Source organism: Solea solea, chromosome 3, assembly GCF_958295425.1.
Source record: "Solea solea chromosome 3, fSolSol10.1, whole genome shotgun sequence".
Classification (NCBI taxonomy): domain Eukaryota; kingdom Metazoa; phylum Chordata; class Actinopteri; order Pleuronectiformes; family Soleidae; genus Solea; species Solea solea.
This window is the reverse complement of record NC_081136.1, coordinates 28,097,973-28,118,457: the sequence shown is the minus strand read 5'-3', so window position 1 is coordinate 28,118,457 and position 20,485 is coordinate 28,097,973. Positions and strand designations below refer to the sequence as shown.

Here is a 20,485-nt window from a genome sequence, read left to right as displayed (position 1 = left end):
GTGTAATGATGGGGGGTGGATTGGTATTAAATCGGCTTGAAGAGAAAAGGGGCAGAAAACACAATAGAAGGTAAACGGGGAGACATTAGAGCCGCTTGACCTCAGTGTTACCCTAAAGCTAGACTCTAGTGCCATCTATTGAAAACGTTTACAACAGATCAGTGTTCTATGCAAACAGTGAGCCGACGGTTTGATTCACTCTCACACTGCACACAGCTTGAATTCATGCATTCCATGATACAAAATCGGCCAATCGATTATCCTCGGCGAGATGACTTGTTGATTAGGGAAAGAAAAGGTGAAGAACACACACACACACACACACACAGAGAGAGAGAGAGGAGTATAAGACAAGCTTCGTGCAAATACATCTTCATTATGGATGATTTATGTAAGATCTAGCAACAATAGAGGTGGGGGGGGGGGTCGATATTGAAATGCGACTGAGCCGGAGAGACTGGGCACACACTCCGCATTGGGATTATTGCAGCAGAAAACTTCATTAGAGTCACAGAAACGTGGTGGCGCATTGAGACGACAACGTGAATCGGTGGAGTTGTAAGTGATTACCTTCTTTGAACAGGCGGGAGTGAATGAGGAGAATGAGAAAGCAGCAGATCGCTGCTCCGGTCAGTGCCCACGCAACTCTGAGCATCTGCATCCTGGCGTAGGAAGGGTCTGTGGCGGACCGTGGGAGCCTTGCAGCCGGGGGGAGGGGGGGGGGAGGGAGAGAGAGAGAGCGAGAGAGAGAGACGCTCCACCTCAGCTCTCAGACACTAAATTAATCATTCATCCTCTCCATGCAAAAGAAAAATCCTCACTTGATAGTCCGTTTTAGGAGTGATAATGAGCGCAATAGGATCCGTGAAACAACAGGGAAAATATGCGCGCTTTCTTCGCCGCCGGTGCGTCAGAGTGACTCCAAACGCAGCGGCGATTAACCCCCGATCACAGACTGAAGGGCTGACATCCTTCCTCGCCACCACTTCTCCTTCCACTCTTCCACTGTTTTGTTTTGGGGGGTTTTCTTCTTCGCTCTCTTCTGTCAAGAGTCTGTCGTCGCCTGACTCGCTGTGTGGTTCGGGTGGAACGCGCTGCGCTGAGCCCCCTCAGTGTCGGCGCTGCTCCGTCTGCAAGTGCGCACGGGGTCCACAGCGATGCGGCGCGCAGACGACGATCACCGCTGCCCGCTGCACGTTACGCACATCTCTCCCATTGCTGGAGAGGCAGAGGCAAACACTGCCAGCCAGGACTCCTCGCAGTTCTCGTTTCCCTCCCTCCCTCTCTCTCTCTCTCTCTCTCTCTCTCTCTCTCTCTCTCTCCGTGGCGCACACACACTCGCCGTCTCTCCCTCGCTCTCCCAGTTCGTCACTCACTCTCTCTCTCTCTCTCTCTCTCTCTCGAAAATCAATCCAAAGCAACTCTCGCCATTTACGCACGTCAACAGCCAGTTTCATAAACTATGCATCTCCATGCGCCCCGCACATCTTGGACACATTTCGGGGGAAAAAAACAACAACATATTGTCCCACAAATCCTTAGTCTAGACAAAGTCTTCTCTCTAAAGGCAAATAAAACATCGCAATGACGTGGATGTTGCAGGTTCTTTATTTTGTCCGGTTTTGGTCTCCAATCATGAGCTAAAGATCCAAGAGATGCATGTCAGCACATCTCTCTCGGTCTCACTGTGTGTGTGTGTGTGTGTGTGTGTTCCTCAAACCAAATCGACTAACCCCCCCTTTTCCAGGTTACGTCACAACTCCCCCAAATAATCTCCTCCAGCTCCAACGCCTGAGATAGAGCCGCTATAACAGGATGTTCACACTGATAAGCAAAAAGTGAGCAATCTGTGGGCTGCGAGTGATCATCAGATGGCAAACGGAATAAAGGCAAATGTGTCTGTTCACCATTAATGCTATTTTAGTCTTTTTATGGAAAGAAAATGCAGATATTTTTGGTGAATTGTCCCTAAAAAAAACAAAACAACAAATGAAACCCTGCACATTGGCCAAGCCTCCCAGTTATTGGGAGAAGGCTTTGGGTAGAGCCCAGCCCGAGGCTCAGCAATCATGGAAGTGATTACACATGAAGCCCAGTCCTGTGTGATCTTTTAACGGATGTCTGGATCCAGTGAGTGAAAACAATCCGGCTGGAGTAGGACCAACACTGAATGGCAAAACAATAGTCTGTGTAATCCCTTCCACCCTGCTTTTTTTCCCTGAGTGCCAACACAGCCATTGTTCCCGCTTTATGTGTATTTGCATGCTGCTTAGCTCTCGCGTGACGCGGAATTGTCCACTTAATTCGTCCGTCATCAGTCGTTTGGAAGCGGTCGGTCAGTTTGCACACAATAACCCATATGGTCTGCCCAAGTGATGGCAGCATCTGAAAGCCCAGCATTTCCTCCTTGGGGTACTTGTGCTTTTTATTCCTGCGTCTGTGCTTTTATAATTGAATCAGAATGATATGGCTGGACGACTGATGGTGCCACTCAAACCAGAGAACTGTCATTGCAGTGTCAATAAGGTTGGCCCCTGCAGCGACTGGCCCTAATTAGCTGATAACAGTCTTTACTGGCTGGCGTGCATGCCAGACTGTGTGTGTGTGTGTGTGTCCCCGCTTGTGTGTCTGCAATAAATCTTCTTTTGCATGTCACCATGTGTGTGTGTGCTTGTACAAATCTTTGTGTAGGCATTCAGTCTCGTAGATCAACCTACAACAGAGTGAATGTCACCTCTGTCAAAGCCTGAGCAGGTCGACATCGCCTATGGAACTTCTGGTTTCTGGTCCACGCCACAAAAAAAGAACACAAAGAAGCACTAGCGTTCATTTTTCAGGGCTGTTAAGGCCCTGGTACACTATACCCAACCGCGCGCAAAGGGTGCGTTGGGTGCGCCTGGACAACTTCCAACCTGCCGATAGGTGGTAGTATTACTGTAAGCCCCGCCCACCAAGCACAATACCATTTCGACAACAGAAGAAGTAGTCGCCAAGGAGAGTCATCCGAGCCTCGACCTGGCGACTCGCGGAAACCAGCTGACACCGGAATGCATTATGTCTTTGAGTGTCCTCACTAAGAATGCTCGTACAAGTGTGTGTGTGTGTAAGAGAGAGAGAGAGAGAGAGACCTTTTCTCTAAACTGACACCACCTGTCCTCCTCTCCAATGCTTGTGTGATCCATCCATCTACGGCACAGAAAGCAATTAAAGACTTGACCTCTACAAGGATTTACGGTGGGATGACTGCATGTGTGCTTGTGACGGTGTAGGTGTAGGTGTGTGTGTGTGTGTGCTCGTCTGACATCATCATCTGCTGCATGTGCCTATACCACTCAATACGACAAGCTAAATACGACCGTGGGCAGCACGCGTAGAGCATAATTAGGAAACGGTTATGCGACTATGACACCATTCCAAGTGAACGCAGGAGGAGCCACTTACAATTATTCCTATTCACAAAGACGCCATTGTCGTGCATTGTGTCCTCACTACACACACTCACAGCACCTAAACCACAAGGAAGAGACAGCGGTGTTCCATGTAACGTGCAAGTGACGCCTGTGAAATTTAGGGTTGCAAAAACTGTCATGGCACGAGTCGAATCGCAAATCTCAGGGCTTCAAAACGGGAGTTTGTTTTGGAAGTGGAGAGGCTACGTCCATTTTCATATTCAGTTTATGCTTTTTGGATCAAAATTGGCTCCACTCTTAGGTCAGATGCCTCGAGCTCCACTCGGCACAGAACAACCTCTGAAAGCAGTGCAGCCATTAGTACACAGATATAAACTCAAGTGCAGATTGCAGGAAAAGGGATGAATGCTGCTGGACTCATGCCGCCTCCCACTGTACCTTGAATATCCCTCTGCTTTTACAGTTTAAGTATCACAATGAGCAAATATAAAGCCAAAAAAAGCAGATGAACATGAATTTCTAGTCGCAGAATTTGCGTGGAGCAATTCACGTCCCCCCTGTGTTTATTTGTGATATTTTTGCAATTTCATCTGATTAAATTACTATAATGTGAAAGAGGCTGAAACCATCATCACCAGACCTGCTAGTTCCTCTCAGCTTTATAGAGCCTTTTTAGTATTTCTCAGTTCACTGATTTGATTTTTATGACCCACATCTTGACTTTTGGTTCAAAACAGGCAGATGTCCTGAGTCATAAAGGTGTGGAAAAAAAAACAACAACCTCAATCTGCAACCAAACAACAGAAGAGTGTGTACGTGAGCGACTCCATATGTTGCTCTATGTCACATATTAATAGTTACAGTGAGAAGAATGTTAAAGCTGTGTCGAAGTAGGATAACGAGAGAAAAAAGAAATTGACATTAATATTTAGATTATGCTGAAAGGCGGTAATGGATGCATGGATCAATAGCACCAAACACACAGTATGTTGCCTATTCTGTCTGAAGGTCACTCCGTGTGGGAAAGGTGGGGTGGCGCCTTAGCGCCCCCTACTGATGAGCCACCTCTTCCCTACATACAAACAACGTTGCCTGTTTGTGTTCATGTAGACCAAGAAGAAGAAGAAGGAGCAGCTTTTAACAGTGTAACCCCAAATGTAAAAATATGTTCATCACTGTGCAATGAATGCCTCATACTGTTGCTGTGTTGGCAAAAATGTGTTTTCCTTGCAAATGTATCATCATGGGGCAGCACAAGCTGTACAATATGTCGTGTTTCTTTGCAATATTTCAGTCACTTGAACTGTAAGAGAAAAAATAAAGAGTGTTGTTTTTTCCACCTGCTGATTCCTTGTTTTTAATGTTGGGACTGTTGTGGCACAGAAGAGTAACAAGGATGTGTTTTTTTTTTCCTTTTGACAAATGAATCAATACTTCTTTTTATTGTCACCAAAGGGCTGAGGAAGAATACTTATGGACAGGACAGAGGTTGACGTTACTGCGCATCACGATCAGCAGCATGATGACATGTGCATTGTCAAAATAAGTCCACTTTCACAGAGTGAAAGGGCTCCGTTTGTTCAATTCTGTCGAGACTCCATTATAAACCTCTCAAAGATGTTTTCTTTAATTTGGCTTCCAACCTCTCTTTTGTGTTACAACCACACAACGAAAATGTTTTGACAAAAGTTTTTTTCGAAGACTGAGGAATGCTGTTTTTTTCTGTGCTCGTCTTTTATGTCCTCTTTTTTTTTATTTATTATTAAAATATTTCCCTTCACTCTATCCTCACACCACCCACCTACACTGCTGCTGCTGCCACGTCTCCTTTCGCACCATCTCATCCTCTGAAATGCCACCCACTCACCGCTATCCTTTTCCTTGCCAGAAGCCAGGAGAGGCGTTACTTGCTTTGTCCTCTGTGCAGGTCACTGGCTGTGCGCCAGACAGAGCCCATGCCAATAAAAGCCATGAGTAATGGGCTAAAACTTCTACATTCGCTGTGTTTCCCATTATTTCCCATGGTCAATAAATCTGAAGAAGGGCTTAATCAGAGGGAAAAGCCGGGACATATGGCCTATGTCCAGTAGGGTGTCCAACACTGAGATTCTTACAGTTTAATCAGAGATAAAAGTTGAGGTGTCAGCCACCAATGTGGCTTCCCTTGTGACCCACTTTGTCTTCTGACAGGCGGAGCCATTATTATTTGGACAGATGAACACACCGCTACTGTCGGTTGAGAAAACAATGGCCGCCGTTGTGCCGCGAAGACAAGGTTGACTGTAAATAATGTCCTTAAAAAACCTAAAAGACAGATAATGGAATGAATTGCTCGAAATCCATAAATTAGACCACGAAGAAATCCAAGTTTTAAGGAACCGCGGAAGTCGGTTGCTGGGATAAAGTTTATGACGTTAAGTTAAACCTATCATGTCTGTGAAGGTTCTTGGTCATCAAGGTCATCATTACCTCAGAGAACCTGAGGCAAATGGACTTGTTTTGTTGGAGGAATTTTCAGCTCATCCAAGAGGCTTATTCAGTTACAAATAAGTGGGAAGCTCCAGGTATTTAGCCTCTGTGGGCTGATTACCTATCTATGGAGTCACTGTTGGCACTTTTCCACTGCACAGTTCTAGCATGGCTACTTGTTTGTTTGTTTTTTGCTTTTCGATTAGGGATAGTACCTTGTACCTAGTGCTTTTTTTAGTACCTGCTCTGGCGAGGTTCCAAGCGAGCTGAGCCAACAGTAAAATGTAATGTCGACAGACTGCCGGCCACCGATTGGTGGAGAGTGTCGTCACAGGAAGAGCCACGAGCGCGACACCGGAATCAAACGGAACAATGTAGACAAACTGTAGATCACCCTGAAAACGTGTTTATCTCCAACATTTAGAAAGACGTTTTTTGGGAAAGCTACTGCCAAAAAAAGAGCAGCTCCAAGAGCAGAGTGAACATCGGTGCTGCGTTTGAATGGTGGCGACAACTGAAAGCCCAAAAAGGGCTGCGAAGTGATGGCATGGTGGCTCTGTTTCTACAGGACTAATAGGTTCACTTTATTAACTTTGTGACTATTTGTTGTTTTTCATCATCACATTATCTAAAGTATCCAAAAGAAACGTAGCGTCACCAAAAAGTAAGTTCTTGATTGTCATTGACTGTGACGAACTACAATCGATTCTCAGGGCTGATGCTTTGCTATCAGATCAGGCTGAATTCATGCTTAAAGTTGTGGCGTTAAATCAACACAAACAAACTATGACTTCTTCTACTTTGATACTTATTCTTTCAACAGACACCTTGACAGCTGTCTTTTAGCTCTATTTTTGGTCTCCACCATGTCCTGAGGCAAAACACTATAGAGGTTAAATGCTCTGCTTTGTTAAACTAGCTTGTCAAATGTGTCTTCACATGTTCATCACTGGGAGCAATGTCATTAACGTAACACTAATGTATTTTGATATCCTCTTATTACGTTCAATTTTGATCTTAGCCTAGCCGCGGAAATACCGGCCGGTGCTCCTTATTTATTTAATGACATGAAAATATCAAATAGGTGCAATAATGGTCAACTAACCACAGGGTAACTCCAATCTGATATCGACACATCTTTTCCAACATTAGGAAACAGGATGAAGACTTCTGAGAGTTCTGACTTGTGAATGTAAAATATGAAAGAAAAACATGGTGGAGGGAAAAAGAATGAAAAGGAAACATTCCATTGAGTTTGATGTAGCTGTCCAAGTAAACTGCTGCACAATGGTTCACTCCTGTGGCTAAGATGGATTGCCCTGACAGAAATGAGATTCCCTTCTCCTGTACATATCTGCATAAAAGCCACTACACCTAGGAGCATCATGGATCCATCTTAGTCAAGAAACATTATTGCCGTCGCTGCTGAGCCACAAACACAACCCCAGTAGAGACGTTGAGCTCCCCATCACAGTAAATATCGTGAAATGATCCATCACAGTAAACACAAAGTACTACTTTGCTAAGACTTTCTTTTTAATCATGACTTTCTCCGGCTGAGTTTGTCCATGTCAGCGCGGGCTTTGGCTTCCTCTTTGCTCCGAGTCAATCACCTGACACCCACAGGGAAGAAATAAAAGTATCCGCCGGCAAACAATCCATCAGACACACATCACCTGAGACATCTGTCAATTTCACGTCTCTGTATTTATTTTGGGAACTCTTTTATTAGCCGGGACATGAGTTTATTTTCCACGCCATAAAGTTTTGTGTGTTTTTACCGACTCTATCTGATGTCACACGTTATACTAAAGAAAATGACCGGAGGAAAGACGGAAATCTATGAGCTATGACGAACCTACCTGTGTCATTTAGAGCCCATTTATTTCTATCAATACAGCTTATTATTAGCCTAAAACAGAAGACAATTATGACAACATCTTGGGGCTAATTTGAAAAATGTTTCTAGGTGCACACAGAGTGTGTGTGTGTGGAGGTTTCTGTGTGGTTTTACTTTCTGTGATGAGAGATACAGAAATACATCAATCATTTTGGGATTTCATCGCACTGACAGCTTTCGGAACGACAAAATATCCAAGAACTGTGTGTAAAAACACGGGGAAATTCCTCTGTTGAAAACAAACACTGAATCTTTTATACGGCCCACATAAAACCCATTTGTTCCCTTAATTTAAACATTTTAAATGTCCATACATCCTGTTCATTCTAATTGAAAGCAGAGCCACACAGCGACTAACGCTACAAAGTTATTGTATTAGTTATTATTAACTCTGCACACACACACACACACACATTTAATCAAGTCTTATTATAGGCAATATACTGAGCCGGCAAACACTACCAACAGACTCATCCTCTTGAGGTTTCCACTAAGCTTCTTCTATTTCCTGTAGACGGAGCAAAAACAAACAAGCACAAACATGCGCGCACACATGCAGGAGCCGCCTCTACATATTCATGATCTTTATCCATCCATCTCCTACCACTTGATCCTCCACGTGAGGGTCGTGGTGCCAATCCCAGCTGACATAGGGCGACAGGCGGTGTAAACCCTGGACAGGTTGTCAGTCCATCACAGGGCCTACGGTCAAATGAAAGTGTCAAATTTGCCTAATGTTGCTTCCTAATGGAGAACATGATGCACACTCTATGCAGAAAGGCCCTTGTTCCAACCCCCCGTCCATCTATTGGTCCTCAACTTGCCCTCACTTGTGCCAACAAACCAGTGACTGACAGTATTAAGGGGTTAGAACCAACCAGAATCAGGCATTTTGGGCCACTTAAAATGAAGGTAGATAAACCACATTGAATGTTTCATCCACTCAGTGTGATGTCTTTGCAAAATGTGGCAAAAATGAATATGAAGTTAGCTTATGCTGGGCCGCTTCCTCTTCCTCCACGTTTATCCGCCCGTCCCCGGTGGACACAAAACAAACAAACACCAGTAGCACGGACATATACATATTTAAAAAAAAACAGCAAACACGAGCTTAACTACCCAAGTATCTCCTACGTCTCCTGGGACAGTTATTGGAAATAGCACCCAGAGGACACGAAATGTTTAAATATGATAAAAAAAGAACAACAAGGTTAAGATAAATGAAAGAACATGCCTCCAAGACTTTTGCCATGAGTTTGTAAATATTGTTTTCTTGTAAAGATCATAAACAGGCCTTAGAGCAGGGGTGTCAAACATACGGCCATACCCGCCAGAGGGTCCAATCCGGCCCACAGGATGAATTTGTTAAAATTTCACACTACGATTACAATCTAAACGCAATATTTTTCACTTCTAGATACCTGTGACTAAATGTTTGTGCCTTTATAGATCCAGTGTGCTGTGTAAATAGCAAATTTAGGCATGATATTGTTGAAATTGCACTAATATTTCTCATGAAATTATATGTTTTGTAAAAATATCCTTCATTAAATGTAAGACAAAAGGAGAAAAAACAAAGGAGTTCTTGTTGTTCATAGGTTATTATGCTGGTTTCATTATGCTATTTTACTGGTCCGGCCCACTTGAGATCAAATTGTGCTGTATGTAGCCCCTGAACAAAAATTAGTTTGACACCCCTGCCTTAGAGCATTGTTCTGAAATCACGGCATTACTCGACAAATTAAGAAATGACATGTTTTGTGTCTAATTACAATGAATACACACAATATTACTCACTCATTTGCTCTCGAAAAAAAAAACATTACTGAAAAACTGCCTTGATTGGAGTCCAGAAAAAATCATCTTATATTAGTGTCAACACTCACAGTTCACATTTGACAACAAGCAATTCAGGGGGAAAAAAAACGCTGACTTCATTTAAATTCTGATCTACGTTATAATGACGGTGTCATATTCAATCCGTTAAGGAGTAATTGAAAATCAATATCCTATCAACATGCAACGAGCCACAGTGTCTACTCCATTCTGAATCGGCTGAAAGGGCGTTAATTGACTTGGGTCTTAATTTTCTGCCAACGTCCTCACTTTCGCTGAAATGTGAGTAAAAATCTCGCATTCCGGGCACATTTTTGGGCGCAGATTACAGACACTGACAGGGAAGAGTGGAGCGAACGAACACAGTGCGCCACACAGCAGGTGGAGGAATGTAAGGGTGAGAGAAATGGAAAGGAGGTGCAGAGAAAACAGGAAAACAGGTGATACCATGTCCCTTTGCAATGATTAATCCGCAATAAAAATAGGACATTACACAACACAGTGTGTGAAATACTTCAGCTCAGTGCTTCATGCAAACACGTGACAGTGTTGTGTGTGTGTTGCGCTCAAGGAGACTTGAATGTAAACACAGCGGCTTTACTGGTAACAACGTTACAGAGCATTTGGTAGCACCATTGAGAAGAGAACTGCTCCTTTACAAACCAATTTCTGTTCCGCATCTTACAGAGTTGGGATTTTCCTTGCATGTTTATTTCATAATTAAAAACATCATATACAACTGCGTTCGAGTGCAGATACATTAATCACGGTTTACGTGGGCGTAATTACACTTTGTTATACGACACTTTGACAGACTCAGAATTAGAAACGGAGCAAACGAGCCACTTACAGCATGCTTTGTAGATATTTCTTTGTGCCCTTTAAGCCCTTTTGGAAATAAATAATGCACCGCGTAGTGTACCTGCCACAGGATGAAAAGCAATACGGTGGAAATTGAAAAGCAGCAATAGCTCTTAAGCAGCGGAGGCTGTGGCCTCCGTGGCAAAAACAGAATTCAATTGTGAGAGTCGAGCAGATGATGACAATATTCGATAGCAACGTTGTCTGGCACAAGATAGAAAGAAGAATAAGAGAGGGGGGTAAAAAAAAAAAAAAAAAAAAAAGCTCCCTTTTTAGATTGCTATAACCTTGAGTCACCCTGTCATGCCTGCATTCATCTGGGAGGGAGAAAAAAAGAAATGTGATTATTAAATGAGGGCATGTAGAGAAAGAAGAAAGTGGCAGAATGGAATATGAGAGAGTCATAGAGGAAAACAGAAATGTGATGGTGGCGGCGGCGTGGGTTCAGACATGAGCAAACTAATTTTTGTCTTTCAGAGCATAAGGGACACAGGAAATATAGTGCACTGAGTGACACGAAGGGCAAAATGATTCACCATTTTTGCGCCAACGCTTCAGCCGACGAGAGTCACACACACACACACACACACATAGAGTCTGTCACCACAGGCTGCTGATGGACACACTTTGCTGGATCCATGCAGTTCTTCACCAGAGACACATGGCCTTCAGTTAAGCAGTCACAGGGAGCGTTACTAACGCACTAACTGATATCTCAACATTAAACCGACATATCTGATAATCACAACACCGCAACTTCATGTTATTTGTACTATTTTAGGTCACTACTGTGAGAGAAAATTCCAATCTTCAGCCATCTTTAAAGGAATACGTCACCGTTCATTTGCATTTAGTTTTGTATTACTAGAATATAGGTAGTATTTTTGAAAAATTGTGCTTCCTAACCTCAGTTTCCCCTGAGTCAAGATATCTTCATTCTTTTTTGTTACGTGCCCACCAGTGACACTTGGTCTGAGGCTTGAAACTGCAACGCTAATTCCGCACCTTTTAGACCCACTCGTAGTAGGGATGTCCCGATACAACTTTTTCACTTCCGATACGATACCAATATTGCAGCCTTGAGTATTGGCCGATACCAATATCGATCCGATGCAATATCATCACAAATCATACATACATTAATTACTTATTTTTTAGTGTGGAATGTCGGAGCAGGACATCCCTGACTCGTAGGGGGACGGGACTTCATTCCCAGAATATAAACAGTGTCCACCATCTTTGCTAACAGTTATGCTAACAGGACCAAGTGTCACTGGTGGGCACGTAACAAAGAAAAGAATGAAGATATTTCTCAACTCAGAGGAAACTGAGGTTGGGAAGCACAATTTTCTCAAAAATACTTCCCCTATTCTAGTAATACAGAGCTAAATGCTAAACGGTGAAGTATTACTTTAAGTTTAATTACTCACATACTCTCATAACCAGACCTGTTGTTCAATATAAACAGCCATAACTTATGATAAGACACAAACTAGGTGCCTTTCAAGGTTCCCTCCCTAGATACAAAGTGTTGCAGAGATTTTTGATTATCAGGCGAGACGACCAATGGTGGAACGTCTGGAGTCGGTGGGGAGTTAAGTATTTTTTTTTAAGATTTTATTGAAGACAACTCAGATCTGAGGAGAGCTGAGACAGTGTGTGACATCTGAACAGTGAGGCATCATCGCAGATTCTGGCGAGCGGCGTGTCAGGTCTGATACATGTAGTTCGTAAGACTTGAGATAGCGTATTAGGTCAAGATGCCTTATCGTAAGTTTTGGCCGTTTAGATTGAACACCAGGTCTGGTTTTCACACTAAGGCATCAAGCATGTTGACCTAATACACTATCTCAAGGCTTACTAACTATATGTATCAGACTCTGATCTCTGCAACAACCACCCTATCGAAGGACCAACACTATGAGATAAGACTGCTATACATACTCATGTTCACACTTGCAGTCTATTTGAGCCTCGTTTCCACCAAGTGGTACAATGCAGTTTAGTTCACAATACACCCTAACTCCGGATGGTTTGGATATGTAAATTATGTAGCTCCACTCATGCTATTTTTTTATGAAATTGGTGTGAAACCAACGCCACACAGTGTAGCTTCCCTATAAATCCCACAAGGAAGAAGAAGAACGTGAGAAAAGAACAATGGACAAACCAATGGACTGCAGTGTTCCTAACTCTGTCCTGTAGGAGACAGACCACTGTGCTTGGTACCCCAACAGAGGGATGCCAAAGATCTAAATCTTATACTTTATTCATCCCCTTAGAGAAATTATTTCTCTGCATTTGACCCATCCTAGAATTAGGAGCAGTGGGCACTGAGTAGCGCCCGGGGAGCAATGGGGGTTGGGTACCTTGCTCAGGGGTACCCCAGCCCTTTTGACCTGATGGGGACTTGAACCGGCGACCCTCCAGTTACAAGCCAAGTTCTCTTTCCACTTGGATACGGGCTGCCATAAATACTGTACCACTTGGAGGAAATGGGGCTTTAGAGTAGGGATGATACCACTTTTTTGATGATATCACAAAATTTAGCATGTACCGATACCAATATCAGTATCGGTACAGTAACTGACTAATAATTTAGTAATTGACTAGTAATCGATCAATCAAGTAATTCATTTTGTCACTTGAGGTAAATATCTTGCACTGTAGCTGCTGCTTCACCACATACAGCTTCTACCTTTGTCCGTCTATATCTGTTTTGTACCGGGCATGAAGCTTCAGAGCCTTAGAGCAGTACAACATCTGCCCGCTGCATCCGGAATATTATATGTTGCTGCTAAAGCTCTGGACCATGAAACCGAAAACAAAGACCTGAAAAATGCAAAAATGCTCCATGTGCCGTGAAGCCGGTATACTATTCTCCCGGGGTTTGCACTACAGGCGAGACCTTTCACATTACGCACAGTCATTTGATCCACCGGCAACATGAAAGAATTCATTAGTGCGGCTTTAAGACAAATTTAATAGGCTGCGGTGATTTTGCATGTTTTGGCCCATTTACCACAAATCACATACACGTTACAACCAATTTAGCTGTGAGCATTACTGTTGTGTTTTCGAAATTGAAATGAATTTCACGCACTTAATGCCTCCATTGTTTCCCACTCACATCCACGTAATTCACTTTAATATGATACAGCCTTATTTGTCCCTGCGACGGCAATGGCTACACTCATACGCCATCATCGCCCAGGTCAGAAAATACACAGGTTGTTATGCAGGAAGAAGAATCTATATGCGTGTAAAAAGGATTTATCAAGCATTACTTTTAAAAAACATAAACAAATGTCAGATTCAAACCATTGTAAAAATCAGTTCCCACAATGCAGAATAAGCCTCCACTCCATCAGCTGTATTTGTCAGTATAACGGCGCTTGGATCTTATATTGGCCAGAAAAATACTGATAAGTTGTATGTCAACACAGACCGGGGGGGGGGGGCTACACCAGCGTTGTGCAAGCAATGCCAGACGGCTGCAAACAGGTTGGACTATGATTGAAAGCACAAACAAGCGCCCACGGAAAGTTTTTTGAGGTGAATATAACTGATCAAAAAAAACAAAACAAAGAAAAAAAAAAACTGGCCATTCAGCAGTTTGACGGGATAACAATTTTGTGTGAAACACACAAAAGCTTACCCCAATCAGGTCTGATGTCTGTTTTCTGAGAGGTTTAGCAGGATGAGTCATGCAAATAATGTTGCCGTTAAGGTTTGTTAAGGGTTTTCTCTGGGTTCTCTGGCTTCCTTCCACAGTTCAAAGGGGATTAGGTAAATTGGACACTCTAAATTGACCGTAGGTGTGAGAGTGAATGGTTGTGTCTCGCAGTTCGCCAGTCCATCACAGGGCCACATATGTCCCTGTGATGGACTGGCGAACTGTCCAGGGTGTACCCTGCCTATCACCCTATGTCAGCTGAGATTGGCACAGCACCCCGGACCCTCCTGTGGAGGATAAAGCAGTAGAAAATGGATGGCTGGTGTGTACCAACACCAAACAGAGGCAGAATAATAACAACAACTAATTTCACTTCAGTTAATATCACCCAATATACAGTACATTCATTGAAATGTTATTGAAATCGCTACATGCAGGAGGCGCAATATTTGTTAAAGCCAAAAATGTGTCTCAAGACATCATTTTAGATTAATTATTGTCTTGCCCTATAAACATCTTATTCTGCAGCCTGAAGGGAACAACTTTCTTTTCTGACAGATCAGCACAAATATCACACAGTAATCATTTGAAATATGCTTTCTGAATAAAAAATTGAGAATAATGACGTACAAATGACCATTCCCTCTGATATCGAGAATCCGAGCAAAAACAATCCCAATTAGATATGTTTGCAAAATCATTCAACCCTCGTACACTACAGCTTTTAAGGTAGTGCAATGAGGGGGGGGGGGGATATGGTCAATCAATAGATTCTCATTCCCTTAATTCCGTGAACAAGTCAACCCGGAAAGTTTGACGAACACTAACATGGCGTGACAGCGTGTTCCGAGAGAGAGATTGAGAGAGAGAGGAGAAACAAAGAATGAAAGCGATGACAGACAGAAAGAAGAGTCAAGCAGAAACAGCGAGGAGGAAAAATGCAGTAAAAAGAGTGAGACTGCATGAGAATAAAGACAAACACTGTAAAGACAGAGCACCAACCAGAGACCTCTCCAGGGCTCAAACTCCCTCTGACAGCACAAGAAAGACAGGGGATCAGTTCTGATTCCAACCAGGCTTTGTCTCTTTACAGCATGAAAATATGGCCTGGAATCCCATTATTGCCAGCTATGGAGATACAATATGAGGCCTCCATCTTTCTCTCACTGCACACAGGGTACAGCACAACCTGCACTATATATATTATATCTATATATATATATCTATACATGCTCAGATCTCAAACAACGCTCTCACCCGTTCTCATAGGCTTGAGAGGCTCTTAAATCGAAGGGCAAACAGAATAAGAATGGCGAATGGATGCCATTTGCTTCAAGCACGCAGACAATTTCACAATCTCTTCACAAACTCTGGCATGCCAATGAAAATGTTGAACTCTGCAGATGAGATTACACCCACATGCATGTTGTGCTCTGCGCTGGTTTCAAACAAAAGAGACGCACTGCACCGTGTCACTTCCGGGGGATCGAGCCGGTGACAAACAGCGAGATTTGACTTTAAACCCTCTCTGCCAATATCTCACACAAACAGTCTCAGCAAAAGTAGGTATGAGATTAGTTTCGCTGGGTGGTCCTTCCTACCTCTATCTCTGTCTCTCTGTGTGTGTTTGTGCTCATTTTTGTTTGCTTAATTAGTGCTTAATGCTGTCGCCTCTGTCTGTCTTGACATAACACAAATCACTTCCTGTGTGCAGTGCAGGGATGCCGCATGGAACTGATGGGCTTAATCAACTCATTTGACAACTATTTGAATGTTGCAGATGTTTGTGTGTATAAAAGTTGCAAGACCAGTTGCAGAGATCTCAAACTCGTGGTCAATTTCATGTGGCCAGCCTTTTAATATCAAGTTCTGTCTGTATGTAATTTATATTAAAAGATTCCTTTTGCATCATAAATGCATTTATATTGTGACCCATGTATTGTTCCATTTTAAAAGAAATAATTTTATTTTCAAATTGTATGAAATATTATCACACATTATAATATCATTATGAATATATTATTTACATTTTTCTCAAAAAGTTCAACTTTTTACGTGACCAGCCCCCTACTGACCAAACTAGACACTCACTGGTCCCCAGGTCATTTGAGTTTGAGATTTGGGTTAAGAGTCAAGGATAAGGCTACAGTTAGGTTTTAATGCAAGAATAGCTGTGTAAACTTCTATCCATGTGTGTGTGTGTTCTTGTATGCGTCGTTTTGTGAGGACCAAAAATCATATAAACCATGCAGAGTGAGGACATTTGGCAAAGTGAGGACATTTTGGCTTCTTTAACCGTTTAACAGCGAGCATATCGCAGACCACACCACGCATTTCTGTAATTCCGGAAAAATGACAGCGGTTTCTGAAAGCGGAGACTTTGCACGTCAAAGCCAACGTGTGGTTATTGCGGTTATTTCTCTCACGCTGTTGCAGGAAGCCGGCAAATCAGCGTCTTTGTCACCAGATGGGAGAGAGTTGGAAACTGAGACAAAGACTCAAACAAATGTTATTTTACACGTTTCATACTATTCAAATTTCAAATTTAACACACAAAATCTGGGACGACAGTGTTTTTTTCAAAATAAAATGGTTTTGTATTACTTAAATTGTTAATACACTATTTTAACATGCAGTAAATTGTAAGTAACTGCCATATATTGAACGGTATGCTGGAATGGGCAAAAACACTAAGTTACAGGACATTTTCAGGGCCTTTTATGGTTCAAATTCCAGAGGGACATTTTAAGGCTTAGGTGTTAAAGGGCTTTTTGTGGGTTAAGACCTGGTTTAAGGGTTAGAATTGGGTTTAGGTTAGGGTTAGCCACTTAGTTGTGACGGTTAAGGTTAGGGTAAAGGGCTCAGGAATGCATTCTGTCTCTGAGGGCCCTCACTATGAATGAAGCACAAACGTGTTTGTGTGTACACACACACACACATATATATATATATATATGTGTGTGTGTGTCATCACATCCAAGAATTTATAGATCAGCGTCTCCACCCTGACGGAGAGGTGCAGCATCCTTCGCGAGTCAAAGCCAGCCTCTAACATATTCATCATCACATCCCTCCTACACATACACACATGCAGTATTTATGGAAACATATGGAATCATCCCAGTCCCTGATAATCATCTACCTTTGTAGCCGCCAAGGGCACAAGCGTCTGCTCCTGCTTCTTCCCGTAGTGGTTGATCACCGTGGAGTCAAATGTTTCCTTTAATGTGCCACATATTGTACACACACACAGCGACATATACTGTTAATGTGTACACTGTAGGCTAAAACACAAAAAAAACATGAAAGAAGGAACGAGAGAGGGACTAAAAAGAGGGAAATAGTGAGGGACTGATTAAGTGAAAGTGAGAGCAGCGCACTGATTAAGAAAAGGAGAAGGAGAAGAAAGAGTTTTTGGGGTATTAAAAAAAAAACTTCCTCGGCGGAGAGCACGATCAAGCAAGACTCTCTGACTCTGATCACTCATGTGTTTGCATCTAAAACAGGCCCAAAATGCTTAGAGGGCAATTGCAATGATACTCGGAAGCACTGAGCATTTACATATTTATCCACAGACAATTTTCTGCCAACAAATGCACACTTTCTCTCTCTCTCTCTCCTTCACTTTGCCTAATTTATTGATCGATTTGCGCGCAGTAAGTGCAAAAAAGCATTCAAATCAGCTGAGGCCTGAAATGTTCTCTTCTGGAAGGCCCTTTGCATTCCAACCACCCCCCTCACCTGCTATGCCCCACTGTACTGTGCAAACACCCCTGCCATATCTAAGCCAATCTTCCACACACACACACACACACACAGTGAGCTGCTCGGAGCTAAAAATCCAATATTCAGAAGAAGACTTTAAAAAGGCCCATACACCTTAAAATGCCCATCACATACATCTTTCACACATATTTCTGGTCAGCGTTGGGAGAAGGAGAAGAAGATGAAGGTGGAAACGGAGGAGGAGGCTCCATCTGTGCAGGGAGGTTGGGTGCCAGGCAGCCTCTCCGTGCTGCTCAGCCATCCATCCATTCTCCATCCAACCCTCCCTGCTGCAGCCTGACCAGACCCTCACCCCCCCCCCCCCCGTCACAAACACACACATACACACACCCCTGCTCCGTCCCCCCACATCTCCCCAAACCCCGACCATTTCCATCCTGCCTCTTTTCATGTGACGAGCGGAAGTGTGCCTGGCATCCTCTGCTGTTGGATACAGTGGCCACATGATGCCTGACTGCCTGCTTGGCTGTCGCACTTACATGCTTATATACAGTAGACTGGAAAGCTTTTATTGCGAGGCAGGGGGGGAAAAGGCCGGCTGCTTTAAGAGTCTTATGTGAAACGCGGAACCTGCAGATTTTGAAAAATACAGGATCAACTCAAAAACACGTCGTCCAGTTACCTATTGTGTTTATTTATCTTGTTGTCGGTTTGTTTATTTGTGAGCACTCTATAACGGAATAATGGCATTAAGGGGAGGGTTGGCGCATGACAAATGTAGGGAAATCCATCCAATTTTGGAGCGACTCCAACAAAGCAGGTGGACAAAGAACCTTCTTTTTGACATTGTGATTTGGGGCGTTTCTGACATTTTCATTAATTTCTCAAGAAGAAATAGGGAAGAGATCATCAGAAAAAGCAGAGAAAGCACTCAAGTCAGCACAAACCTCCACCAAGGCCCCTCTGTTTCCGAATAATGATCACCACAAAAACCTTAACAAATTCTTCCTTGGGCCATAACCTACGTCCTTCCTTAGATCAAAAGTTGATGCTGTGAAAAAAATTACACAATCTGTCTAATCTATAACATCACTTGTGACAATTTATGGACATCAAACACTGTTTTTTAAGTCATTTCACTCACGTCTGTTCGTTTTTAAGTTACAAATGGGGACACCTAATATTCAAAAAACAGTAGTTGGCTCAGTTTAAAATGACATAACTTGCTAGTTAAAGCACGTTGGAAGTTAAACAACTTAGCAGGTGAACTTTTGTTACATTGTGGCGTATCACTCCAATAATAATCCTTATGAATGTTGCCAGAGCCAGCCTCAAACCAAAGTCTCTCTGCAACCATCTGTCGCAGCTGTGGAGACCAAAGTAAGCAAACAAACATATCTGCCAAAACTCCCAAAAAACAAGAAAAGCTATTTCTTGAAGCAAACACCTTCACAGTTTCTTGGATGGTCACAGAAGAGCCATAACTGACCGAATGCCATGTATAATTCATGGCAGCAGGCTCGCTTTAAAGCCTGTCAAGCTATTTCTCTCCGGGATCGACGAGGGTCCATAATCAGAGTAACTAACCTGTGATTTACTGAGCCCCGGGGTAAACATCTGCTGCCTGTCACGGGGCCTGCTTACAAGACACGACTATGTACATGTGTTTAATGGCGGAGGGAGGGAGGGAGTGGAGAGAAAGAAGAAAAAAGTGCAAGGATTTTTTTTTTGTGTCCTCAGCAGTTTTTGCGACTATACCCTGTCATCTTCATCACCCTTACCCGTCTGCGCCTGCAGCAGAAGCTCGAGGAGAAGAGGGAGAAGAGATGTAGGTTTCAGTGCCTGGTCCCTGATTCATCTTTGGGACCTACATACGGTGCAGTCCCCTAGTACAAGGCGCTGCTTATATAGTGAATTTGTCTTTCTAAATCCTACTTTTATCTTCTACCGTGTCTCCTCCTCCTCCTCCTCTCTCTGCAGATGCCTCCTTATCTCCTTTCAGACTCCTCCTCATGTCCCTTCACTCACTCAGCATACGGTGACTGATAGAATGAAGGAGGGCTGCCATGGAGTCATCAATAAAAGGCAACTCCTGCAATATTATCATCACTGCTGCCAGGACCCTTGCTGATAGAGTGCACCACAGCCAAGCGAGGGATGAGGATGAAGAGGAGCGGTGGTTGTGTGTGAGAGAGAGTGAGAGAATGAGGGAGGAGAGGTGAGGAAACCAATTTTGATGAAGTCCCTTTCAAAGCCTGGTGCTAAAATGAAAGCTTTTCATAGCCTCGCTCTCTCTCTCTCTCTCGTCATTGATTGTCTCTTGATTTCTCTTTCTCTTTATCTTTCCCTTTGACTCACTTGCACTTCTCAAATGCGTTCCCCACCAAGCTCTGTCTTTATTTATGTCTCAGTCGTCCCCTCGCTCTTAATCTTTTCAACCACTCGCCGTGTAATAAATCTCACTGTCGGCCGTTGATGTGTACAACAAACACCTGTCAGTTTGCCAGCAGATGAGTAATGCGACACATTTAGATAAAGTGTGCAGCTTATAATCTAACCGAAGCCTCAGCGGCACGCCGTAATCCACGCCGCCACTGGGTAGACGAG

The 20,485-nt window shown here is 43.2% G+C and overlaps 1 protein-coding gene across 2 annotated transcripts in view; it reads right to left on the bottom strand.

The window, feature by feature from the left end:
* tafa5a (TAFA chemokine like family member 5a) overlaps positions 1 to 20,485 on the bottom strand; it is a 151,202-nt gene that overhangs the window by 97,012 nt on the left and 33,705 nt on the right. The window contains exon 1 of one of the 2 annotated variants that reach the window (XM_058623507.1): positions 571 to 1,281. The exons of the other annotated variant lie outside the window; for it this stretch is intronic. Within the exon in view, the coding sequence (XP_058479490.1) occupies positions 571 to 661 (91 nt within the window). The 5' untranslated portion in view covers positions 662 to 1,281. Of the gene's footprint in view, positions 1 to 570; positions 1,282 to 20,485 lie in introns of those variants that run through there. 2 annotated transcript variants of the gene reach the window in all.